The 26,850-nt window shown below is 52.9% G+C and overlaps 1 protein-coding gene across 2 annotated transcripts in view; it reads right to left on the reverse strand.

Moving 5' to 3' along the window:
* Window positions 1-26,850, reverse strand: part of MTHFS (methenyltetrahydrofolate synthetase) — a 66,368-nt gene that overhangs the window by 11,183 nt on the left and 28,335 nt on the right. The window contains exon 5 of one of the 2 annotated variants that reach the window (XM_037155924.2): window positions 18,650-18,669. The exons of the other annotated variant lie outside the window; for it this stretch is intronic. Within the exon in view, the coding sequence (XP_037011819.2) occupies window positions 18,657-18,669 (13 nt within the window). The 3' untranslated portion in view covers window positions 18,650-18,656. Of the gene's footprint in view, window positions 1-18,649; window positions 18,670-26,850 lie in introns of those variants that run through there. 2 annotated transcript variants of the gene reach the window in all.

A 26,850-nucleotide genomic window follows, 5' to 3' on the forward strand; every position in this document is an offset into this window, starting at 1 on the left:
TACGTGAAACCGAGTCTATCAGTCCTTCCTGTGACAGCTTCCGAATTTGCGTCTTGTGTGGGAAGGCCTCTCCATCCCTAGGTTACAGATGATCCTTCCTTTCTTTCTATAACGTTTAGCACTGGAGCCCCGTGGGGATCTGTGGTGACGTACGGCAGAAGTTACAGGTCCAGTTTGATTGCCTTCCATTTGGATAGACCATTGTCCCAACATCCAAGGCCGTAAGTTCATCCTTGGCCAACGGCCCGGCCTCGTGATAAACAGTTCCAGCCCCCTCCTCAAGCACAATGTGCCCGGGTTAAAGCTCATTGGCATCTCCCCTCCCACCTCGATCATCGAGGAAGAAGCCCAGATGCTCAAGTCATCATTCTCCCCACCTTCTCCCTCATCCCCAGCCCTGCCCTGACATCTCTTGGACCGACAGGCCTCTCTCTGCTGCCTTCTCACCAGTCCCCTCCCTGCCACCTCTCGTCTTTCTCCTGCCCTGTCTGACACTGAAGTCAGCTGAGTCCTTGAGAATCTCACATCTGATCTTGTTATTCCTTTATTTTAAATCCATCAGTGCTTCCTTGTTGTGCTCACATGAAACTTTGGAATTTTTACACGGCTTCCAGCCTTGCCTGGTCCTTCCTCTGCACCTCTCTCCAGCACTATGTCTCAGGTAGTCCCCCGCCCCCTTGTCCCCAAACACGTAATCCTGGGCACTCGAAAGCACACACCCCCTCCCACTGCCTGTCAGATGCCTGCTCCCGCCTGAGTCCACCCAGACTCCGCTGCTTCCCGCCACCCAGTCACACAGCGCCCAGGGGGCTGCCATGTCCGACCCTCCCTTAGAGGAGTTGATACCCCCTGGACAGGTTTCATAATTCAATAGCTCACTTCTGCCTGCGGCTGGCTGTACCCTGCAGCTACCCCAGGAACCACCCCCAGAGATTCTGACTTAATTACCCTGGGGTGGGAGCCGGGAGGGCATCTCCAAAGCATCTACAGGTTGTGTCACCATGCAACCAGCATCGAGAACCACTGGGTGAATTCTCCTCAAAAGTGTTGTCTCTACATCTACCATTCTATTCAGAAACTTTAAAATGGCTCTTGAATATTAAAAAGAATATAGAATGTCTTTTTACATGTGTAAGCAAAACTAGAATGTGCTTAGGAATGGAAAATGCTAACACTCATAGTGAAACTGTCCACCAATTGAGTTAAGAATAAAAACACAGAAAAGTGCTTTTGAGGAAAGCTTTGTCTTCAGCAAAGATCCTGGAGCTGTACATCTGAATTATTATGTCCCTTCAAAGCAGTTACTGCACGAAGACAAGCTATAAAACCTCTTTTAATGATGCTATTACTGTGGAAAAACAAATTTATTAGAGAGAAATTGCCCTGGAGACTGAGGTAGATTCATTAAAAATGTCTTGAATGGTAAAAATATTTTGACCTTTTGTTGCGGGCTGAACCTCTGGAATCAATATAATAACGTCACTTGGAAGCGAGTCCAGGGCCACGCCGGGAGCGCTCTCAGTGGGGGCTGGGCCCCGCTTCCCGGAGGGCTCCGTTCCACACCTCGGCCCTCCATCACGGGCACCCTACCTGGCACGGCACAAGTCCCTCGACCGAGCGCTCTGGCCGTTGACCGCAGTGGCCTTGAAGGTCCTGCTCAGACAGGAGACAAGAACTGGCTGGGCCAAGCACGGCCTCAGGGGAACAAGGATGCGGTTTGCAGACAAGTGGTACTCGTGCCGTGTGTGTTACAAAGATGGTTCCAGCTCTTCCTAAAGGTATTTGGATCGAGTGTAGGTCTGGCCCATGGCTGGGCAGGCTCAGCGCCACCACCGCCAGCCTGTGGTGGTCTCCAGGCTGGACTGCATTAGCCGAGGTGCTGAGCACACCGTGTAGCATGAGAACTCCGGTCACGTATGTTAAAGTCCTGGGTCCCACAGGTCTCCGGAGACTGGGACCTGCACACTTCCTTCGGTGACTCAGTGAACGCCTCAGCAACACCTGGGTGGGAGACTGCTTCTCACCACGGGGAGACCCCTCAGTGGCTATCAGACGACCGGAACCGCCCCTCCCATATTCCTGGAGGAAGTGGCTCCAGCTCATCTCCGCAGCCGTCTTCCTTATTTCCTCCACTATGTGACCCCTTTTCTGACACACTCCGTACCATGTTGGCACTTTCTAATTCCTGGTTCTCTGGGTTGATGAGGTGCAGCAGACAGACTTAGCCCATTATGTTCGTAGCACATATGGCGGTGCTGGAAGTCTCCCGTGTAAACAAAAAAAATTTTTTCAGAAGAAAAATCCACTCCCTCATCCGTGCATTTGACAAACACTACTTGTGTGTGGCACATACTTTTATAAGGCAGGCAAGTCAGTGGGAAATAAAACGGGTCAAGTTCGAAACTTCATGGCGTTTACTGTCTAGTTGGAAAAAAAACAACTAAATAAGGGAATACATAGTTACATAAAGTAATTTTATATGGTGATAAAGTGAAAAGAAGTAAAATTAGAAACTCTTATTAAAATTCCTGTTTGTAAATCACAGCAAGGCGTCAGCCAAAGTCTCCCAAAGCATCTCTGGGAGATTTACACGGTCCCAAGATGACTGGGGGGCGGAGGTTGGCACTCAAGAGAATGTGGGAAGGAGGGGACCGGGAACCTGGGACATTTACGTGCCCGGACGGTGAGAACAGGGCATGGTGGGTCTGCTTCTCTCCCCACCATCACTCCCTGCACGGCAACCGCCTCCCCAGGCTCCACGGCCTTCAAAGAGGCGTGGGAAACGGAATCGCCAGTTGGTGCTGGACCGAGGTTAGTGTTGGGCAGCAGGACCCACGGTAAGGGTGGCGCAGAAGTGACATCTCGCTGTGAGGCGTGGGTGACAATGGGGGCGAGAGGCACCTGAGCGCCCGAAAACAGGCTCGTCGTCTTTAGCCTGAGACACAGGGAGCAGCGGCAAAGAGTAATTATGACCCGAGTGACAGCACCGTGTCACTCGCTGAGTGCCTACCGAGTCCTTATGGATGCAAGAGGCATTTGCATATTTTCCCCAAGTACCTTCTGAGGCGTAGGATAACCCTATCTCCAGGGAAAGTCACATTCGAAGAAATACAATCCAGGAGTCAAGAGAAATTTTAAAAGCTCTGTCCATTGCTGAAGTCCTGAAACTTCCCTCTCGTCTCCTCTGCAGTCTCACATGCCCTCGGCAGGTCTGGGGCCTCTCGTCCATCCTCACTCTCCATTTGCCCCCAATGCACCGGAAATCTGACCCAGAGAGTCAGACCAGTGAGCCAGAGCCGTCTGGTAGGATGGAGACTGGGTGAGAGCAGAAAGACAGCATCGCCTTCGTTAGCAGGGACGAGGGAAGGCAGCAGGAAGAGGGGAGGCTGAGAAGACCCACAGGTGCGGGGCAAGAGGGCAACAACGGCCCAGGCCCCCCCCCACCTGCTCCTGGACCATCTGCACTGAGACTGGAAGCCGGGTCCCCCTTGTGGTTTGTCTGGGTCGACAAAACGCGGCAGCAGCTGTAGTGGCCTGCCCAGGAGGGGAGCTAGCGGGTGAGTCAACAGGATCAGGGAGAGCGAGTAAGTAACTGAGGAGGAAGAACAAAGAAATTCGTATTAACTCTTATCATCAGCAGTTCTGCTTTCTTGCTTTTGTGCCAGAAGTAACGGTCAGAGTGTCGACTGCCCCTCACCCTGTATAGACAATTGTTCCCCACTGATTGGGGCCCAGAATTTGGAGATTGACTCCTCTGGGTCCGCGCAAGTGAAAATAAACTTCCACTCTGCAAACCCAAAAGCAGCTGAGTTGTTTTCTGTAACACAGTGATGCCTGCAAGTTCTGGAAGAAGCAGCATAGCTTGTTTCTGCTTGTGGAACCCCAACACCTCTGGGCTCCGAGGAAATCCTGGCCAGCTGGCTGGAGGGTGACTGCTGAGTGGAAGGAACCCAGGTCTCCCAGCCACCAGCCACCAGCCACCACCACAACCAGGTGCGTGAGGGAGGCCACCGGGACCCTCCAGCCCCAGTGGACCCATAGATACCACCATCACATCAGGATTCCAGGCAAGACCTGCCGAAGAAGCGACCAGAGTCCCGCCCCATAAAGTTCCAGTAAGACAGGAAGTCACTGCTTGGAGATGGTTTATAACAGAGTGAAGATCAGGCACATATACATCCTTAGCTCACGTGATTCTCACATCACAAAGTAGGTGCTCCTTATTTTATCAGTGAGAAACAGAAGTGCGACAAGATGAAGTACCGAGTTCAAGGTCACAGGACTTTCACACCTTCAAGCTGGGATGGGGCTCTGGTCTGCCAGGTTTGCAGAGTAACGTCTGCTGAGTGTCAGCCCCTCCCCTGACCTCGGAGGAACCGTTCGCTCAGCTCAGAGCGGACAGCCTCGCGCTTTCTGTCGCCCACTCCCCAACACCTCTCGGCCTCGCACACGCAGGCGTGCGCACTGCTGGGAAGAGAGGGCGCTCCAAGCACAGCGCCTGGCCCATCAGGAAGTTCAACGAAGAGCAGCCCTCCGGACGATTCGCCAGGGCTCGTCAGGAAATGCTGAAGCGCAGGTCTCAGACGATGAACTACAAATACCGACTCTGAACAGCAAGAGCAGAATGGAGGTCAAGGTAGCAGAGGCAACAATGCGGAGCTTTAAGCAAAGCCTGATCTTGGCTTTCTTATGCTAAGTGAAATAAGCCAGGGGGTGAAAGACAAATATTAGATGATCTCACCTATAAGTGGAAGCTAATCAAGAAAACAAGCAAGCCAGCAAAAGGCAACCAGAGACTTGAAAATAAAGGACAAACTGACAATGACCAGAGGGAGGGGACAGGGGGATAACGGAAAGAAGGGGCAGGGTTGTCAAGGAAGACGTATGAAGGACCCAAGGCCAAAGACAACCGGGAGGGGGGAGGATTGAATGTGGGAGGTGGGGGAGGGTGTGGTGGGAGAGAGTAATGGGGGGGGGGGGGGAGACAACTGTAACTGAACAACAATAAGAAAAAAAATCTTTTTAAAGAAAAAGAAAACCTTGGCAGGCAGTAGGAGTCGATCAGCCCAGAGAAGAGGAGACTCCCTAAGGCAAAGGGGGGATAATAAGGCCTGAACCAGGAGAGAAGAGGGTGGGAGAGATTTGAGAGGCCTCTGAAGGGTGGATGAGCTGTGTGGTGACAGCAATAGGGGAGGTTAGGGGGCGGGGGACCCCAGGGTCCGGCCTGGGTGGGCAGGCAGCTGGCTGGGCCGTAGATGCCTGGGAAGGTGGAGGGTGGGTCTGATGGGAAAAGCTGTGGATATGGGAGCCATCAGGCCCCAGGGTCCCTGTCTCCTGTAACCGGACACCCTAGCTTCTCCTTCATGGCCAAAGCCCTCGACAACATCCATCTGCACCTCCAGGGGGCGCTGACCCCGAGAAACTGGGGAAGGGCTGGAGGAGTTTCTGCTGGAGAGATGACTGCCCTGCGCGGCAGTCGGAAGCGTCTCGTGTGGACGGAAAAGCAGGGAATTGTCTCCCGGCTGCTGCAGAGCCTCTCGGGATGGCAGTGAACACCGGGGACGGGCAAAGAAATTGGAAAACCAAATTCCCTTTTAGAGTGAGGATTTTCCCCTAAAAATAGATGAGTTGTTCATTATTGTATATAGGAGAAGATTTTGAAAATGCCCGAAAAAATGGAAAGATGGAGAAAACTATAAAACACAGCTTCATATAAACACTAGCTAATATTTCAGACTATTTTCCATCGGTCTGTTTTTCCTACGATTAAGGGTTTTTTTTGTGTAGTTGAGCGCACATGCGTGTCTATGCATATGTACATTGTGTCTATGCAGATAGCATGCACATAAACACACACACAATATATACATATTTGTATTTAGCTTTCCACTTCACATTATAACAAAAGCAATTTCGCAAGAACATGCAAGATAACCCAATGAACAGAAAAAACTGGCTTTAAAATGAACCATTTCATATCGAGGGACTTATCAAATCATAAAGTCTGAAAAACGGGAAAGGGAAGGTTTATCAATAAATGGTGTTGGGAAATTGGTTACCTATTTTAGAAAAGCCTGCATGAGCCCTCTCTCCCTCACACTGAAACAAACTGCTGATGGATTAAACTAGAGCAAATACACTTAAATATTTATTGAACCTCTGGAGGGGAAGGACTGTCTCCTTTCTAAGCGGAGCTTTGGCAGAATAAATCAGATATAAACTGCAGAGCATTACTATCCTCTCTCCTGGGAGACCTCAGTCAAATCAATAACAAAATCACGAAAGCCCTAATGACAAAATGGCAAATGACCTGAACAGACAAAAGAGAAATACAACTTGTCAACAAGCAGAAAAACGTGGGACTCCAGTAATAACCAAAGAAATGTAAACTAAACACAATGTTGCTCTATTTGTTACCCATTAAACTAGTGAGCTTTAAAAATGGTTCTCAGGGAAGCCATCAGGGGAGGCTAGGTTACGCAGGAAAAAACAAACCGCCCCAAAAACACGGCGGTGGGAAACAGGGTTTGACAAACTTTTTCTGTAAAGGGCAGAAGAGTGAATCTTCTCAGCGTTGTGAGCCATTCCTACAGTCTCTGGTGCCGATACCCTACTCTGTCCTTGGAGCGAAAAGCAGCCGTAGAAAATTCGACCCTGAACGGGTGCCGCTGTGTTCCAATAAAACTTTATTCAAAGAACAGGAGGAGGGCCAGCTTTGGCCTACGGGCCCTGGTTTGCCAACCGCTGGCTCAGAATAAGTTTTCTTTCTCCCTCATGGTGCCCGTGCACCGCAGGTCAGCGGGGGCATTCTGTGTGCTAGACGCCCAGGTGTCCAGGCGGAAGGAGGCTCCACAGTGACCTCAGTGGCCTCTGCCCTTACGGGTTCCTTTTCCAGGGGAAAGAACGTCCCTGAGTGTCATACACAGGCACCCTGGCCCATCTCCCTCAACCTCACAACCCATACAGGCAAATGCCTCGGTTCCCAGTAGCATCTTCTGTTCTAAGCAGAGCATCTTCTCCTGCAATGGGCAAAAGAAAGAAGTTGGTGAGGGAGGTCGGGTGCAGCCCAGACCCTGGTGGTGCCTGCCCAGGATTGGCGACAATTTCAGAGCCAAGTGTGAGAAAGTACGCACTTTAAGATAAACGAAAATGCATTTCATTCATAACCAAATGAAGGCTTCAGGCTCTGTGAGTAATCTTGGGCTGGTCTCTCTCTCTTGCTCACTCTCTTTTTAAATTCTCTGTCTCCTAATTTAACCATCTGGGACTCTCTAAAACCGCCATCCTCGTTAGCATTTAGAAAGGAAGGACTTGACTTTAAATGGAAAATCTGCATTTGACTGTAAAGAGAGAACTCAGCGTGCCAGTCCTCGGCTGCACGAATCACAGTGTGTCTGCTTAGCAGATGGTAGAAGATAAACTGCAGAAAATCCATCCCGCACACAACAGGACATATGCCAGCAAAGGACGACGGGAGGAGGCACCCTCCGCCCAGGGCCCCAGGGTCCCAGGGTCCCAGGGTCCCAGGACATGTTTTCTAAGCATGAGGGATGGTCAGTGTGACACACACCACGTCATATTCTGGGGCAGAATGGCATGTGGCCTGGGGTGTCATCCTGGGGAACTCCAGATCATCATGCTGAGTCAAAACACCCATCAGAAAAAGAGTAGGTGGAAAAGAGACGATTCCAATCACAGAAAATTCTAAAACTCACAAATCCATCCATGGGAACAGAAAGCAGGTCGGTGTGGCCGGAGGACCAGGTGCAGGGAGGCACGACCTTGACTGCAAAGGGAATGAGGGACTGTTCATCTCCTCCTCTGTGCTGATGGAGTCTGACGTGTATGTGTGTGTCCAAACGTGTCACATAGTACACATTACACACATGCAGTCCATGACACTTCAGTTTTACCCCCGTGGCACTCAATAAAAGCGAAAGAAAGCAACGCAAGCACACAAAACTCAGCGTGGATTCCACTGCACCCCCCTTCTTCCTCTGCCAAGGGGGCTGTACCCACCGAACAAGCCAGAAGTCAACTTTTATGGCGTTAAGCACATGAAAGGCAGCGTTTATTTATGACGGCAGCATGTCCCTCACCCACCTGACTGACGGCAGTCCCCAAATCAGCAGACTGCCCAGTCTCAACGAAAAAAAGAGTTAACCTTGCAAACCACAACAGAATATGAGACACTCCAGTAGATAAAATGTGCCCCCATGGAACTCGGGAAACACAAAACAGACTTTTCATCTTCACATTTGCCTCAGGACAGCAGCTCTGGAAGAGATCCCTCACCTGCCCCGCCTCCCTGTCCGGTGTGTGTGGTGTGCGGTGGGGACATTACAAGGGGAGGTGGGAATCTTGGATGGGCCACAGGCCACTCCTTCCTGACACCAGGACGCTATTCAGAGAAGACTCTGAAGACAGAAAACCACAGTGAGGTCTCGGTGGTTCCGAGGCTCCCAGGGAAGAGACGGCAGGTCCCGCGGAGACTGCTGGAGGGTCGCACTGCCCACAGAGAGTGTGTGCAGGACTTCCACGGGTAACAGGGAGGGTCCTTGGAACAAGAGCAGAAAGGAAACCAAGATGAGAAGAGGGCGGAAGCAGAGCTAAGAACAAGCTCGAATTCCCTGCGAGAGATGAGACTTTGAAGGGAAAAGATGTTTTGATACGATCGAGGATTTCATTGTGGGCATCATCACTGAAGACGAGGGAGCAGAACACTGGGGGGTGGTCAGGCCAAGGCCTGTCACAGGGGGAGCTGGACGGGCCCCTAGGACCAGCCTTCTGTCCCCAGTGGCCTCAAAGGTGCATGTTTCGATGTCATCTCCAGATGAGGTCAAAGGAGAGCCATCGAGTGCACACAGGACTGCGAGAAGATGTGTTTACCAGGGAACATGAGTGAGATGGCGTCCACCAAACCCAAGGTCCGGCGGGAAGGAACTATTGAGGACAGGACAGATACAGGACATGTGTTGGCATGTTCATGGGTAAAACATACCTTATGACCATTTCTGCAACCCTACTTCCCTGTCCTTCCTTCCCATAAAAACAGTGGCCCTGAAATAATGACAGTGGCCTAGGTCACTATTCCAGTCTCTGGGACACTCTAGTCAAACCCTTCACACACGCCCCCATCCCACCCAGCGCCCACCCCACTGAACCCTCACACAGGGATGTCAGTCCCTGCTTCAGAGCCAGAGTTTAGGGCTAGAAAACCTCCTAAACACGTGGCCAAAAAGGAAGACACAAGAGGAGACTCACGGAGGAAAAGAGTGGTGTGTTCCGAGGAGGCAGGCAGCCACTCAAAGTGGGAGAGGCTCTCAAAGCGGGCGTGGGAGGCACAGGGGGAGGACCCACAAGGCGAAATGAAGAAAATAAGGACAGGTAATTGGAGGGCACCCGGGAAGGTCTCCATCAAGAGGTCTAGTCCCCGTCTTTATCCCACTAATGCTTCAAGGTCATGACCTGTCCCAAGCAACTCTCCGATGCTATACAACGTAGGACCCTTCCTGGAATGTTCTGCAAGACGAGTCATCTAAACACCCTCCAGAATTCAGATCTTCTGTTCCCATTTCCTCAAAATTCTGGGCTTTTCAATGCCCCTGGTAGTACGGCAGATACTGGGCCAAGTGAGAAGGGTCTTCGAGGCCTAGCTCTACACACTTTGCTCCGAACCAGAGACTCCATCTTCCGTGTGTCCGTGGCTGCTGCCTGGCCGCGGGCGTCTGAGGACAGAGCTGAGAGAGATGTCGCGCTTGTGCCTGAGCACAGTGCGGAGGAGAGCATCCTCCCCGATTCACATCTGCCGCAGAAAGGGTGAGGGAAGCTGGGTGGGACAGGCACCTGCTGCCCTGCAGGTCGGCGCTCACTCCCTTCCCTGGTTGGCACCCCTATTTGAGGACAAGTCTCCAATTAGGGCTCACACAGTCTCTGCCTCGACACCACACGAGTCTGTTGGGAAGTATCCAGAGTATAACTCTTAAATAACAGCGTCAAGAAAATATATGTCCAATTAAAATAGCAAGATTACGAAAGAGAAACATTCTGGGTTAAGTGGGAAGCGTTCCTCTGCAGACACAGTGTTCGAGCCTCATTAGGGTGCCGTCCCTTCCTGCACCTGCGGCAGTGACCTTCACACGGCAGCGAGACGGGGAGGGGACATCTACCTGCACCAGGCTCCAAACCTACATCCCAGGTGGGCGCCAGTATGTCACAGACCGCTGCTGGTTTCCATGTTCAGAAATCCATCATTAAAAAAATTATTTTAAAGAAATCAATGATTGACTAATAGCCACTAAAAAGCTTTACCGTGACGGTCACACAATAAACACAGAATATGCTTGTAATGTCCGAACGCAGCGTGGGTTGATTTTTTGTCACTTTGCTTCCCATCCATGTTATTCATAGAATAATTTGCAAAGAGCCATTAAGGTGCCACGGTGTCCAGTGGAAAACCAATGATTACTTCCTGCGTCTCCGGAATGGGGCGGAGCCAATGGGGCCAAGCCAATGGGGTGGAGCCACTGAGCGGAGAGGCGTGGTTTGTGTCCGCAGACTTGCACTTACTTTTGTGCCTGGATAAAAGGAAGGCTTGACTCAAAGAGAAAAGACATTTTTATCTGAGTGTCATGTATCCACGGCCCATCCCAAGGGCGTGGCCTGCGCACTAGGCTTTGGCCCAGGCCCTCAAAGCCACACCCGGGTGCTCCTGCCATGCAGGCTGCTGGGTGCTGACCAGCTGAGCCCTGGCCCTGAAGGCTGACATTTGTCACCTCCCTGGGCAGGCTGTGCCTCTCTACACTGATAGTCCCATCCCAGCACAAAGCAGAGCTGGACGGATTGCTGGACCCGAGCGAAGTCCTCAGTGTCCTCTTTAAGTGATAGGCCAGGAGTCAGGGCCAGTGAGTGGACCCTGTGGCTGTCTCTAAGGCGGAGCAGTTGGAGGGGCATCCTGAGGGGCCTAAGTCGGCCATGGTGCTCCCTGCTCTGACCACTGGAGGGGACACGACCTCCGGTTGGTGTTCACAGTGCAGGCTTTCCTATGGCCTCAGGATTCACCCCACCAGGTTCAATGCGATTCTAGAAAAGGTTGCTGCGGGTTCCTTTCTGGACCAGCCTGTGCGGTCCAGAACTTCGTCTGGGACTCCGTTGCCAGTGGGGGAAGAGCAGACCCGGGAGGACAGAGAAAATGTGCCACTGGGTGAGGTTGACCTCAAGGTCACCCTGCCTCTGGGTTCCGGACTCATACGGCCCTTGCTCACGCCGGCGTGAATTCACCTTCTGTGGCATCGGTGTGGATGCCGGCTTCTCGGCTGAACAGGACAGAGGGAGCTGGCTGACACTCGGCAAAGAGGCAGGCAGGCAGGACACAGGCCCAGGGACGCCCTCATCCTCCGTGTCCCCCCCTTCGTCTTCACGGCCGTCTCTGCTCACTCTACACACACCCGCCCGGAAGTGGGATTCCGATGACAGGCCCCATGAAACGGGCTAGACAGACCACCTTCTCAAACGTCTCCTAATGCTGATGAGGAGACTTGGATTCTGGCAGGAAAAAGGACTTGTCAAATACGACACAGAAAAACATCCTTTGGGATCCAACCAAAATTTCAGCTTTTGGGCAAATGGCTCAAATCATCATCCCTCCCGCCCACACTACTTCTCTGAGAGTAAATACATTCCCACCAACATATGCTGGGCCCACCCCTGCTACAAAGAGCCCCCAGGACAAAGCTCGATCATCGTCCCCCCACTGGACTGTGTTTCTGGAGACCAGAACCAGCAGGGACCAGTCAGTCATCTGGTCCGAGTAGGTGTGTCTCTGTTGAATGGACAGAGTAAAATCTTTGGTTCCGCAGAACCTCGTCCTGCCAAACCTACCCACGCCGACTGTGATCGGGCAGATTCTGCACTACTTCCGGATGGGGATGCGGTAGGCGGAATCTGTAAAATGACGTACCACCCCAGTCCTTCAGCACCTGTGATGCAATGAGAATTATCCCTGTGACGGCGCTGTTATCTGGTACAACCACCTTCGACAAGACGGGCTCAACACGGTTCCATGAGCCTTCAGAAGTAGGGCGCTTCCTGTGGCTGAGTGCAGTGGAGGGGGGCAAAGGGAGAATCAGAGACATGAAGAAGACTTGAGGCGCCACCGCAGGCTTTGAAGGCAGGGCGGCCACAGGTCAGGGGTACATGAAGCCTCTAGAAGGTGAGAAAAAAAAATGGCCAACAGCCAGCAGGCAAAAGGGGACCTCAGTCCTGCAAGCACACAGGATCACGTTGTGAGCACCGAAGGCTCTCTAGGACACAGTGCCCACCTTGAGGGGCCCAATGGCCACTGAGGTCAGAGCTGGCCAATGGAAGGAGACCTTCTCTCCCTCTGCTCTTTACCTCCCCCAGGAGGGAGAAACAAACCACAACCCCAAGATGGAGAGGGCTGAGAAGTGAGACTCCAGTCTACAGGGAACACCGGAAGGAGTTGGGGAGACTCAGTGGAAGCCAGTGGGGAACAGAGAGGGAGTGACTTGCAGACCATGGTGACTCCACAGGCCCCATGTTCTCTGTCACACGCAGCTCGGCAGGCTCCACCTGGGCAGCCAAAAGCTTCACCTGCACTCCCACCAGGGCCCAGACCACGGCCACGTTTTACTCGGGGAAGGGATGCTGTTTGGTTTCTCTGGGAAGGTCCAGGGTTACAGATGGACAAACTCAAAAGCAGCCCCTGCAAAGAGCTATCCAAGTTCAGTTTCATTCCAAATACTTGTTCCCTGGGTGAGACGGATTCCAGATCTGCCCAGGAGCCCCGGGAGCCTGCTCCCGCTTCCTGGCTCCTCTGGGATCCTCCTAATGGGCTTCTGATGACAGCGTCCCAGAGTGAGCCCAGCGTGTCTGAGGAAAGGAAACCAGCGGGGAACACTCACCTTGTCATGCATAGAGAATGAGCCTCCCGCTAGAAATGCAAATTCTGAAGGATGAAAATCTCACTTCTGAATACGTAATAGCCCCTAATTAGCTCACAGGTAATTAGAACAATTACCAGGGGCCAGCATAGTGGTAAAGGCTGTGCGCCTCAGTTTTCCTTCCCTGGGGAACAGAGACTCGCACAGCTAAAATTCCTTTTCAGCACGGACTGCATTTTCTATACATTAACAGGGAACCAACTCTGGTCATATAAATATGGTTGTAAGAGTTCCCATGTATGGCCCTGGCTGCTATGGCTCAGCGCATTGAGCACTGGCCTGAAAACCAAAGGGTCATTGGTTCAAATCCTAGTCAGGGCACATGCCTGGGTTGCAGGACAAGTCCCCAGTAGGGGGTGCTCATCAACCACAAATGATATTTCTCTTTCTCCCTCCTTTTTCCTCTCTAAAAATAAATGAGTAAAATCTTAAAAAAAAAGAGTTCCCATGTATCACAATGGCTGTACCCTCAACTCAGCCAGGTGGGTGAAGTTCTCACAGCAACAGGATATTCATGTTCTCAACCTCAGGAACCCCTCAGCAAGAACCATTTTGGAAAGAGGAGACCATCCTACACAGTGAAATAGACTCATGTGCTGTCTGCCCCGGGGGGCCCAGAAAGTGGAGCTGAAACTGCGAGCATTTGCGTGTTCCCACTTCATCGTCAGAGGCGCAGGAGGGAGGGAGAAGGGGAGGAAGCAGAGAGGGAGGAAGGGCGAACACAGCGCCCACTACTGACCTGCTCTTTGCTTGGCTGTAAGTGAGACTGATTGTCGGATCTCACACGCTGCCTTTGCCAAGGTCACAGAATGACCATGAGGCAGCACAGTGCAGCTGAAGGCAGGAAGAGCAAGAAACGGTCTCCTGGCTCCCGCCGCCCCATTGGTCAAAGTTCCGCCCCATGATGCATTCATTCGTTCATGCTGTGAGGCTGTAGGTGTGCGGACACCTCACATTGGAAAGGGGACTCCAGCCAGAGGTGGTCGCCATGGAAGCAGTTAAAGCTAAAGTATACGCCCCAAAACCATAGACATGGGGATGCTAAGAGGCTCTGAATGGGTCTGATGCAGGCACAGGGACGTCCATCTCAGCGTGCGTTCCAATTAGAAAGCTGGAGCCACCTTCTGGGTGAATCCCAGCGCCACCACCCACCACCTGCTGTGGGTACCCTGCTGGGGGGTTTTCACCTGGTGACGGGGAGCAGCAATGTGACAAAGACTTAACACCCCAGCGAAACCCATGGCCATGTTCCAAGGCCTTTTGCAGGATGGAGCTCAATAAATATTGAATGAATGGATACATAAAGGAACGAACAAACAAATGAACCAAGAAATAATTGGATAAAATTCTCCTGGTGCATGTGGAGGGTGAGTCAGAATGGCAAGGTTGGAGCCAAGAAGGGCGTTGGAGAGGTTACTGCAGCGTTTGTTCCACACGAGAGACATTCAGGTAAAAGCTAGGAGACTCTATGGACTTGAAGTGGGGGGACAAAGCCAAGAGCAATTCGCCAGACAGAACTGATAGGTCACAGCACTCACGTGGCCACCAGCTTCTCTTCCTAGACCATGTGTGCGAGGCCATGTGGCTGCCCCAAACCTCAGGTGTTGTGTGCCACCTGGAGAACACACCCTGAGGTTTGCCACCCGACAGCATGGTCCTTCACTGGCTTCCAGTCCCAGGTCTTCTCTGGAGTAACTAGTCATCCCATGGCATTGAACAGAAATGCAAGTGAATCGATTACTTTGCATAACATTGAATTATTAACAAATGTCTCCATCTACATTATTTTTTTTTGTTTGGTTCTCCCCTCATTGGCTACTTTTCCACCATGCATATGAGTCGAACAGGGGCAGGACTGGGCAGCGATGGAGGAAGAGACCAGGGTTCTGAAAGACCAGTTGCTGAGCTGACCCTCTGCACAGAGCGTGCGCACCTGCTGTCCCTGCAGCTCAAGTCTAACCCTGCACGCAGGCTTGGAGGGGTCACTCCCAGCCCCACGCTCACACTCAGCTTGCTCAGCTCTTGCCCCAGGAGAGAGGCCACGCCTGCCTCCGTCCACACCTCAGACGAACCCAGCATCAAACCCCACACCCAGACAGCTCTCTCAGCAAGAAAATTGAACTCATCACTCTTGGCCCAGAAACTGTGTACAGATCTTTGTCACCCACAGCTGGATCATAAAATGCTCAGCGAAACACTCTGTCAAATGTGAAACTTCTGAAAGCTTTTTAATGGACAGAGATGATCCTAAACCTCACAAATCTTCTCACTGTGATTGTTGTCGTAAATCACTTTCCCTCTGGCTACAACTTCTACAAAGGGCCATTTATCTTTCCAAACCCAACACTAAGTCTGCCTCCTCCAGGAAGCCCTCTCGGGCGCAGCTGGCTTGCTGCCCATCAGGGACTCAAGCTATAGCTTTCAGCTGTTTTTGAAGAAAGTGTCCTTAGCCAGAGACTGCTTTTCCAACCCTCTAAAGCCTAGATCGGGCCCGCAGCTGGTTCTAACCAATGAAATATGAGGGAAAAGAACAGGTGTCCCCACCCTGACTGGTGTGGCTCAGCAGGTTGGGCATAGTCCCGCAAACTGAAAGGTCACTGGTTTGATTCCTGGTCAGGGCACATGCCTGGGTTGCAGGCCAGGTCCCCAGACGGGGCCGTGCGAGAGGCAACCAGTGTTTCTCACACCAATGTTTCTCTCTCCTTTCTCCCCCCACTTCCCTCTCTTTCTAAAAGTAAATGAAAATCTTTAAAAACAAAAGGTGTGACTCTTTGAGGCCAACAGGATGAAAAATGGGGTGTCTCCTCCCTCACCTCTCTTCCTACCCGCCGGCCAGAGCCCTGCCCGCAGGGGCCCTCAGAGCCACAGCCTGGGCCTCTGTCGGCACCAGTCTCCACCCTCTCGCACCCTGAGCCCCGGCCCCAATGGCTGCCATTCCAGAACATCCTCGACCAGCTGTCAAATGAGTGAGATCAGCGACGATGTCAAGCCACTGACATCCTGGTTTTTGCTGCTGCTCTCGCTCACTTTATTGTCTATATGATGTGGGAAGCTTTGGAAAACCTTTGTTCACCCAAACCCCAATGGAAAACCTTTGTTCACCCAAACCCCAAGCGCCCTGGGAGAGCGATAAGGCCGTCTGGGAAAAGCAGACAGCAGGGTATTCACAAAGGCTAGGGCTAGCACCCCTGCAGTTAGAACTAATTTTCACATCTAGCCTTTGTACTCTGCCTCTGCCCCATAGCTAAAACTAACTTCCACATTCCGCTTCTGTATCCCGCTTTGCTACTTAGACAGGAAGACCCCGTAGACTATATAAACCCCAAGAATCCTTTGTTCGGGGCTCAGAATTTGGAGGCTGACCCGTGGGCCCATTAATAAACGGGATTCTAGTACTCCAGAATCCCTCGGTGTCTGGTTGCTTCATTCTCCTGTAACATACATACTATACCCTTCACCTCTGTTGGATCTCACCGAACACTCCTTTTTTCCCCAGCTCTCCCAGCTTTATGCAGAAGAGAAGCATAACGGAAGGAGATTCCGTGGCTGCAGCTCTTAGTCTCGGCTGCAGCTTTCCCACCCGCCTGTGAAGCCCTGGAGGCGGGAAGGCTCTGGGTTTTTCCCGACTCTGCACCTGCGGCCACTGGAGCAGAGTCCATAGACATTAAGGTTGGCCCGAGTCCTTTCTGAAGAAGCAGGTTACATCTGTCGTGTTTACCAGTTTATAGAGTGCTTCCCCTCTTCCTTCATTTTCATGTCGAATCCCACTCCGTCAACACGTATTGGATTTGTGGACTAGTCTCTCTCCCTCTGAGAAGGGGACTGTGGCAATGCGGTCCCTCCTACCCTGGCTTCACGGAAGAAAACTTGGTGGCTCTCGGAACCGAGCACGCGCACCACATGCCCAATGGTCTGGTGGCCGGCATGAGCATGATAATCTCTGACGGTGTGTTCAGGGTGATCTAGTTAATAACTTGTCTTCTGATACAGCAACATTTCCTGCTCTTTGTTCTTCAAAGAATTATTAAGAGATTTCAGTGGCTGGCGGGGGTACAAGGACCCTGTCTCGGCCCAGCTGGGCCAACATCGTTTCAGAACCCAGGTGGTCGTAACATAGCTACAGGGACTGTCAGATGCAGAGAGAAGAGAGGCTGGCCCAGCACCCGCCTTCCTGCGGCTGGAATGAGTGCAGTGTGGTGCGCTCTGGAACCACCGATGGGTCTGAGTCCAGAAGAGTGAAATGTAAGACTAGATGCCCAAGGTCCACAGCCCAGCTTTGACGCCATCTCTGCAGCGGCCACTGCCATCCGTCCCCAGGTGGGCACTTCCTACAGCCACCTGGCCTTGCCAGGGGGCCAAGCCTCCCACAGGGCCATGGCTGCTGCTGCAGGAATGGGCATGAGGGACAATGCTGGCCCGTGAGCCGTGAGGGGCATCTGCTGGGGACCTCCTGAGAGAAGTGGGAAGAGGTGGGCCTTTTCAAGCAAGTGGCCAGGCATGGCTGTGACGCCTGGGAGAGCTGCAGCCACAGAGTAGTAAAGGCAGCGAGACCCTGGGGGACTGCAGGTCCAGTCTATCCTACAGGGGGCTCCTTGCGGGGGTGACGTCATGAACCCTCTGGACCATGAAGCTGTTCTGAGTGGCTGTGTTATTTGCCAGCCCCAGAATGCACCTGACACGTCGCACGACCAATGTCACTTAGTACAGGAATGCCACGGAGAACGGAACGAAGGGACGCCAAAACAAGACAGGAGCTCATTTCTCTTCCCTCACAGCAAGTCTACAGGTAGGTGGGCTCTGGCATTGGTCCGGTGGCTCAAGAATGTCAGGGCTAAGATCTCTGAAATTGTCTTGGCTTTTCCCTCAGATTTGTAAGTTGTATGATTCCATTCCAGCCATCACGTCCGAGTTCCAAAATGAGGACAGGAGGAAAGGCACGGGACAGCAAGCAACAGGGCATTCTGCCTTCTGTGGCAGGGAGCAGGCTCCCTCCCCAACTACGATGCCCACAAACCTCGCCAGGCACAATAAACAAAAGGATGCGCGGTGAGGACACCAACCCAGAAATGAGGCCGACAGGCAGAGCCGCCAGGGGCGACGGGGGACAGGAATCAGAACACAAGAGCAGGGCGCTGTGAGACGAGACCTGTACAAGCGACTCTGCCTCCAAGAACCGCTAGGTTGAGCCCATTATTTGTCTTCTTACAAACTGGTCCTTTTTAAAAAACCAACAAACTGTAAATAATTCTGTACAAACTAGATTTCCACTTCAATGAGTCTGGGTTAAGCAAAGTCTGATGAAGAAAAATTGAGCCATGTAAATTGCTGTCCCCAGAGCCAGCGCTGAGTCTCGTACTGAAATCTGTAGGGACGTGATTAGGGCACAGGGAGCATCCCGTGTCAAGGGCAGCATCCTTCCTGGGTGTTGTGGGAAACGCCTCTTCCAGCTGTGTTCGGGGATCCAGGGCCTCAGTTCCTCCTCTACTTGTTGTCAAGGTTCCGTTTGGCGGCGAAGGTTTGAAAAACAACACATCCAGCCCTGGCTGGTATAGCTCAGTGGATTGGGCTCTGGCCTGTGAACCAAAGGGTCGCTGGTTCGATTCCCAGTCAGGGCACATGCCTGCGTGGCGGGCCAGGTCCTCAGTAGGGGGCGTCCAAGAGGCAACCACACATTGATGTTTCTCTTTCTCCCTTCTATCTCCTCTGTCTAAAAATAAATAAATAAAATCTTAATAACAACAAAGAAAATATGTCCAAATCAGGAGAGGAGTGAGCATGTGCACTCCAGCCCTGCAGCTCATCTGTTTAAGCCCGTTTTGTATGAATCATTTACGAGTTTCTCATCCTGTCTGGTGGAATTGCAGCTATGTCCACCCAGCCCGTACCCTCGTGGCCACCCCTGTTCACGGCCAACATCTGTGAAGCCAGGCAGGCAGCTGTGCGTGGTGGGGGGCATTAGGAATTTGATAGCTACTGGCAGAGCCTGTGGGCACTTGTTCCTTCTGCCATCTAAGTCATGAGACAGGAACTTGGAAGTGACCTTATGAGGCACAGAGTCCACTCCCATTGCACAGGAGGGAAAAGAGGCCAGAGGCAGCTTTTAAACTGCTCCTGTCCCTGGAGGTGATTTGTTGCCTATGACTTGGACCTGCAGGAGGCTGCCCGGAGCTGCAGCTCTTCTGTGGGCCATGTGTTCCGAGATTCCTAAAACCCTGGGTGCTGCAGGAAGAGGGGGGAGCCGCACAGAGAGCTCACAAGGAAAGTGCGGGAGGTAAGACGTGGGCCAGGAGAGACACGGCCCAGCACCCACAGGAACGGAGGCTGAGCAGAGACCACGGTGCCTGCCTGATCTGGTGCACACATGAGGCGGTCTGCTGGATTGAGGACTTGCGCTGGCTCAGGGCACCTTCCTGAGTAAGCTGGACGCTGAAGCCCAGGAACAAACCTCTGTTTGCTGATGCTAAGCCATCAGAGCAGTGCGTGGAAAGCTGCGTGTGTGTCCCCAGGCTTGCTTTCCTGGCTCTGAGGACTTCTGGTGAGGACTGGGAGGGACGGAGCAGCGAAGAATAGAGACTAATCACATTGGAAGCAATGATGCTGGCCCTGTTCTCTCTTTGCAGACAGAGGGGACAGGACGGAAAGTAGCCATTCGTGGGCACCGTCAAACAGCCAACAAGAAAGAGGCAAAGCCCCTGGTGGCGGGAGTCTCAGGAGGGTGTGATGGGAGAGGCCAGGCCTGGCACCACCTGTTCCCCAGCCCTGCCCCCCCCCCCACACTCACACACTGGGACACCTGTGCAAAGGCCACGCGTGAACTCAGAGACCTGTCTCCTGGCGGACGAGCACCAGGCTCCAATGAAAATGCTTGCCACCGATTGTCGTTACATCCAGAACCTGGCCTGATGTGTGAAGGGAGAGCAAACTATGGATGTGTGAGGCTGAAGGGAAGTGGTTTTTTTTTTTAAGATTTATTTATCTTTAGAGGGGAAGGGAAGGAGAGAGTGAAAGAAAGATCGATGTACGGTGGCCTCTCATGTGTCCCCTGCTGGGAACTGGCCTGCAACCCAGGCATGTGTCCTGACTGGGAATCGAACCACAATCCTCTGGTTCGAAGGCCTGCACTCAATCCACTGAGCTGCACCAGCCAGGGCCTGAAGGGAAGTGTTTTTAATTACGCCAGGCACCTGAGTCTATCAGGCCTGGAAAGGGGCTCTGCGACCCTGCAGAAGTCCAGCTGGAATGTGACGCACCCCTGTCTGAAACAGCATCCTGGGGAATGCTTGCCAATCGTGTTTGTGAAGGGCACACAGCTGCATTTCCACCACGCCTCACTCGGAGATTAGCAGGGTGCCTGGAGAGTGATTGAGTGTCATTACTTTAGAACCAAGATGTGCCACGCGGTGGGAACAATAACTGCACCCGTAATTGCGCAGACATCCCTTTAAACCAAGGAAGACTAGTTGAGAAGGGAGGAGGTGGGTGGTGGAACTGGTGGGACAAAGTATATTGTTTTTGCACCTCTGTGTGGACTTGCCTGGAGCCCGACAGCAACGGTTTTCATAGTGTTAGAGTTTGGTTTTCGACCAAGAGTAGAACATTCTTTCAGGTTGAACTGAGAGGTTCATATTCCCTCCTTAATATCTTTTAATGTCTTCATCTGTCTTATTGCGAAGTCGGCGTTTCCCGGCGCTGTGTGATTGCTCACACCAAAGCCGTAGGAGTCCAGCTTAGCTGAGGCTCCTGGCTTGATGTCTCTCTCTCTCTCACGCACACATAAATGTGCACACACGCACACACGCACACACGCACGCACACCAAGGCCTGGAGCAGGGTTTTCGACAGTGGCACTATTTGGGACTGGCTAAGTCTCTGTTGTGGGCGCAGCCCCACACATTGTACATTGTGGCATGTTTAGCGGCATTCTGGGACTCCACCCATCCAGGGGCACCCTCTGCCAGCTGACCTAACCCATCAAATGTCCCACAGGGGGCACCATGGCCCCTCCTCGAACACCGCTGCTGCAGACAGTCACGGTCGGCATGGGGGCCCTTCCTCTTTGCCAGGTCCAGGTGAGTAAGGTCAGAAGCCCACCTCCAGAGCAGAGCTGGCAAACGTCTGCTCTGAGCTGCAAAATGGGCCCCCAGTCTGGGCACCCGCAACCACACCTAACGACCTATGCCAAGGGCACAAGGGCTGCCGACCTCTTCTATTTTCCATTGTGATCCAATGCCTGAGAGAAAAGTGCACAGAAAGCCGGATGGAGAACAGCCAGAGGTAGCAACTGTCCAACACACAGCAGTTGCACGCTTTTGAAGGAAAGAGATTTACGATAATGAACAGCGTGGCAGAGGTGGGTGCGTCGGCTGATGGTTCGGTGCACACCCCTGTCTAGCCCCCAGAGTAGTTCTTCAGAACAAGAGCCCAGCAGCCCATCTGCTCCCTCTGTTTCTGGTGGGGACTGGAAGCTGGATGAAGAGAGGGGCTACTGCTGTTTGGGGAAGGGCATTGGCATTATCAAGAGCCTACTGTGTGTATTAAGAACCTCCCCTGTATGTCACCTGGTCCTCATTTTTGAGTCACCTTGTCCTTCAAGGTTTGGAAAAAACTAGCTGAGGGGAACCCTGGCCCTCCGTTGCCCATGACCTCCATGAGGGCCCGTCATTCATTCACCTTGTGTGTGTGTCATGCCCGGGGTCAGACAAGTGAGGTGCCTGGAGCCAAGCTGAAGGAGGCACCCACTCTCGGGGCCATGCAGGCACCGGGTTGCCCTACTGATGGAAGTGAAAATCCGTAGCCTGTAGCACAGTCCCATGTACTGCGGTGCTGAGAACAGCATTAGGTGCTTGGGTGAACCTGGCAAGGGACCCGGGGGCTCTTAAGCAGTCGGTAGAGAGCCCAGTGCTGAGTGGGAGGGAGCTGGCTGAAGAAGGGGCCTGTGGCATTGGGAGGGAGGCTCCCGGGGGGATGGGCCTAATGTGAATAGGGCTTCCACCTTCTGTGGACGCGCGGTTCAGTCCATTCGAGGCGGCTTTCCCCGTGTCCCTCCTGGTGAGCTCCCTCTCGCCCTTCAGGACCACTGGAGTCCTTTAGAGGATCCCGCCTGAGACGTGTGCACCTGAAGACAGACGGAGGCCCCACCTGTGGGATGGCTGCGCCCGCCTTTGCCCCTTTCCCTTTCCTAGTGGCCTGCACCCACCTGAGCGGTGGGTCTCTGGGCCTGAGCAAACCCACGTAGGCTGCCCCGGACATGAAGCTGCGCCCGGGGAAGCCAGGCTGCACAGATGGGAGAATTAGGACCAGCTCCGCGCCGCCAAAAAGTCCCACATCCCTGAGTCTTCACCCTAAGCCTGACCAGTTAAAAGGCATATCTTTAAATTACACCTGCTGCTTTGTATATTCTTTGTCTTCTCCCTCCCTGCGAAGTTAGTTCATTAAGACAAAAAAAAAATCAATTAGTTAGTTAAAGCCAAGTCAGTCCCTGTTTAGGACACAGGGGAGCAGCCAGGACCAGCCTCCTGAAAGACGGCCCTTTTTTCCTTCCTTCCCGCAACCCCATGAATAAAAACGTCTCTCAGCCCAAAGGTGGAACAGGGGCCTTTTATATGACAGCTTCGGAACACACCTGTACAGAAACTGGACTAGATGCCATCCGTCTGTCCTGTTATTTCTGAGAGAAGGGATGCCACGGGGAGGGAAATGCCAAGGGCCTTGACCTCTGTGCTTCGTGGGACAGCTTTAGTGAGGTTTAATTCACACACCACAGAATTCCCCGGTGCCAACTGCACGATCGGGGGTTTTCAGCATGTCCAGGTGGTGAGACCATCACCCCCTCATTACATCTTACCAGCTGAGCTTGCTACCCAGCACGCCCACTCATACACACCCTTGGACACACACACACACACACACACACACACGCACACACAGCTCCTGATGGGCCTTGCACAGCCTTTCCACCTCTAGAGAAGATCAAGTATGTACAGAAAAGTGCTTTTTCCTTTGTGTGATAATAGTTTTCAAGAGAGGCCTGGCAATGGCTGAAGCTGGGCTGTGGGGCTTCTTTTAAAAGAAAAGTTGGCTTCTGGTTGTATGTAAGTTGATAACGAACAAGGAATACATATTATGTTGGCCACATTTGCATACGACCATTAGACCAGCATCGGCGTTAATAAACTGCATCAGATACACAGCCATCCATCCTCCCCTCCATGTCCTAGGAAGAGGAACTAACCTTGCTGTACGTTAAGTCACTTTTCGTGAATAAGTTAAAGTGGAAGCTGCCGGCCGGCCTGCCTAGGTAGGCAGAGTTGAAATCCAGGCTCGAACATGTACTACATGCACCCTTTGCGGGGTCTGCCTTCAGGGACTGGGGTTCTGCGTATCCTGCACATGGTCATCGGGCCAAATACGGACACCACCGACCTCGAGCACCCTTAGCTCCACCGGCTCCCACGTGGGGCTGGGGAGCAGAAAGACGGAGAACAGGACGCAGAGTGAATGCCATGGGTAATCTGTACACATGCTGCTTTGGAAGCTGTCACAGCAATTTTAAAAAACGTCAGTAGTCACTGTGGTGGCGACTGATCATCCCTGTTATCAGAGTAGAAACCACGAGGCCTGGGTGTACTGTCTGCCAATGTCCCGCCCTTTTCAGTTCCCTGGTACTTTGGGGGTCCCTGGGCCGATGCAGTAGGACCTGGCATTTTCCTTCACGTACCCCATGGGCAGAGCAGGTCTCTGCCCCACAAGGAAGGGGTGACGACAGCTGTCTCCTTTTCTGACATGAAAACAACAGGCCCTGATGGAGGGATTCACCTTCAGAGCCACATTCCAAGCCCTCTGACTCCATCTCTGCAGCCCCTCCCCCGCCCCAACCCCTGCCCCACTCACTTCCCCTGCCACCTGCCACCACCTTCAGAAAGCGGAGCCCACACACGGAGATTCTGAGTCTCAACAATGGAAACCCAAAAGGAGAGCACCGAGGAGCCACAGTCCTGCTACCCTACTCAGCAAGCGAGACGGTCTGGCTTGAGACCTGGAGACGGAGATGAGGGTGATGACGATGGTGAGAAAGCAGTGTGGACGGCCCTGGTGTGCACTCGGGGAGAATGCCACACAGATCCGTCAGTGCCGGCACACCCTCAGGTCCAGTTGCCGGACCACTGACATGCTGCTGAGAACGTGGAGGTGCAGGTGACCTTTCTGACCAGCGGAAGCTGCCGTGAGGGTCATCGGCTGGACCCGGCGGGACGCTGTCTGTCCTGATCCCGGTTCCACCCTTGGCCGGGGCACCAGTGCAGTGGGCGGGAGCTGGGCTGGATGAGAAGCCCCGCGTCTCTGGGCTGCTCAGCTGCACGAGGGCCACCTGTGCTTGAGCACGTGGCCGCCACTTCCTCCTCACCAAGGAGCTGGTGCCCAGCTAAGTCAGCGGTTGTGTGTCTACACCACAGCGCATGACAGTAAAGAGAACCACTGGCGTACTCGAGAACGTGGCCGGATCGCCGCAGCACTGCGCCCAGGGGAGGAGTCGGCACAAGCGAACACACGCTGAGGGACCCGTGGGCAGGCAGTTCCGCACAAAGCAGAGCCACAGGCCACGGGGAAAGCAGGCGCCAGGGCCGGGGAGGAGACTGGCTGCGGAGGGGCCCTGGGGGGCTGAGGGACCAGGGGCACGGTCCCTATCATGATTGTACCAGGTGCTTACAGGCCTGTGCACCTTTTCCAACACTCATCAAACTGCACTTTTTAGATCGACACACGAGATCCAGCACAAACAAAACCCCCTTTTTTTAAATTACAAAATCATCAGCCTGTTATTCTATAGCATAACAGCATCACGCTCAAGCACACCGAATGACATTTTAGGTGACATGTTCAGATTAAATCGATAAATTATTAGACCCATATTATTATCCTGCCAACCACACTCGAGCAGGCCTTACTTCTGCCGGGCCCCGTATTTTACTGTGTGTAAATTACCTCAACAAATAAAACAGCCTTAAAAACTTCTCTCCCAGAGAAAAGGATACACATACATTGAGCCTCCGCAACAGTGGCACAGGCTGGCCTTTGCGGTGCCTTCGCGAGAACTCACCGCAGCAGGTCATCCTGCCTCACTTACATCACATCCCTGTTGCCTTAATAACTTTACGATCATGTCTCTCCCTTGCAACCGAAAGAGCTCTAAGATTTTCTTAAAGATTTTATTTATTTACTTTTAGAGAGAGGAGGAGGGAGAGAAAAAGAATTGGAGAGAAACATCAATGTGTGAGAAATACATGGATTAGTTGCCTCTCACAGGCCCCCAGCTGGGGTCCTGGCCTGCAACCCAGGCATGTGCCCTGACTGGGAATCGAACCGGCGAACTTTCGGTTCGAAGGCTGGCTCTCAATCCACTGAGCCCCACTAGCCAGGGCTAAGATGTTTCTTGATGAAAAGAAAAATATGTTTTTTAAGTTAGTCAGGAAGTCCAAACTACCTAGAAATGTAGTATCCTAAGATCTTCTAATACTGGCTTCAGACGGCATCCCTCTGGAATGCTCACTGCCCACTTGCCGTCTTCCTAATGTCCCTCACGCCTGCGCAGAGCGACTCACCACCACCCTCCGCAGCCGTTTGGGGGCCAGCCTCTTCCGGCTCTGATCGTTCTAGGCATTAAGATGTCCCCGACAAAATGGTCCCGTTGTTCATTCTTCTTGTAGATTACACGATTTAACTAACACTCAGGTCTCTGTGATCCCTCCACCAAAGGCGCAGAACGAACTCCGTGTAGACAAAGTGACTCTGGAGCTGCCTCGTTCGGACTTGACCCTGGGACAGCTCTGTAGGTATCTAGCAGAGGGGACTGCACAGCCCCAGGGGCCTGCCTCTGAGCTGCCTCAGGAGCTGCCTCTGAGTCCTGGGGCCATGTGGCAGCTCCCCAGAGGACTCGGCCCTCGCCCTGGGCATTAGCCACATCCTATGTGCGGAGACCAGCGCTGCTGGACAGGCGAGCGTCCCCCAGGGCCAGCCATCAGTCGCAGCATAATGGCTTGTCACAGCATTACAATTCCACTTGACGCCAGGATGTGTTCATCTGAGGGGAACAGCAGCCAGACAGTCAAGTGTGTGTGTCACGGCAAACATAATTATGAGACAGAAAGAGCCCATTAGTGCTACTGTGTAATTTGAAACCTCAAACTGTCAAAATGAAAACTCATCTTCTCCTTCTGAGAAACCTGTCATTATTCCAGGGTCCCTAACAGCTCACTCAGTGGCTACTGAAGGGCCCCTTCTGGACTGACAAGGCCCCATTCGATGCAGGTTCAGACGTCTGAGCCGATGAGAAGCAGGTGGCCGGGGCAGCTGACCAGAGGCGGCCCCTAGGTTCTCTCTGGGCTTGAGGATGCAAGGCTGGGTGGCATGGACCTTACTTTCCTTTGTTCTCATTAAGGAACTGGGACTGCCCCTAACAGGTGGGCCTGCCTCTGTACAAGTGGGTCGGTGTGTGTGCACACTGGCAATTGTGGGTTGGCATGAGTCTCTGGGGACCTGGCTCACATGCCAATTATGCGGATCGAGAGCCGCAAGCAAGGAGCTGCTGGGGGGCAGCAGCTCCCCAGTGCTCAAAGACAAGGCCGACTTCGGCCAACCCTGGCATTCGGACTGTGGGCTGCTCCTGCCAAACACAAGATCCAAGGGCAGTGAGCGGGCTGCTGCGCCTCATTCTGGGTTAGCAGCACCTCAAGGCAGTGTGTCGCAAGCAAAGACCTAAATTCTGGGCAGGCTCGGATTCCAACACAGGAAGTGTGAAAAGGGCACTTTCAGGGGGAAGGTGAGCCCAAGAGGGAGCTCTCTACAGCTCTCCTGGGTTTGCCCCGCCTCTCTTCCATTCAGCCACAGAAACCAT

This window comes from Artibeus jamaicensis, unplaced genomic scaffold, assembly GCF_021234435.1.
Source record: "Artibeus jamaicensis isolate MK-2021 breed Jamaican fruit bat unplaced genomic scaffold, CSHL_Jam_final scaffold_612, whole genome shotgun sequence".
Classification (NCBI taxonomy): Eukaryota; Metazoa; Chordata; class Mammalia; order Chiroptera; family Phyllostomidae; genus Artibeus; species Artibeus jamaicensis.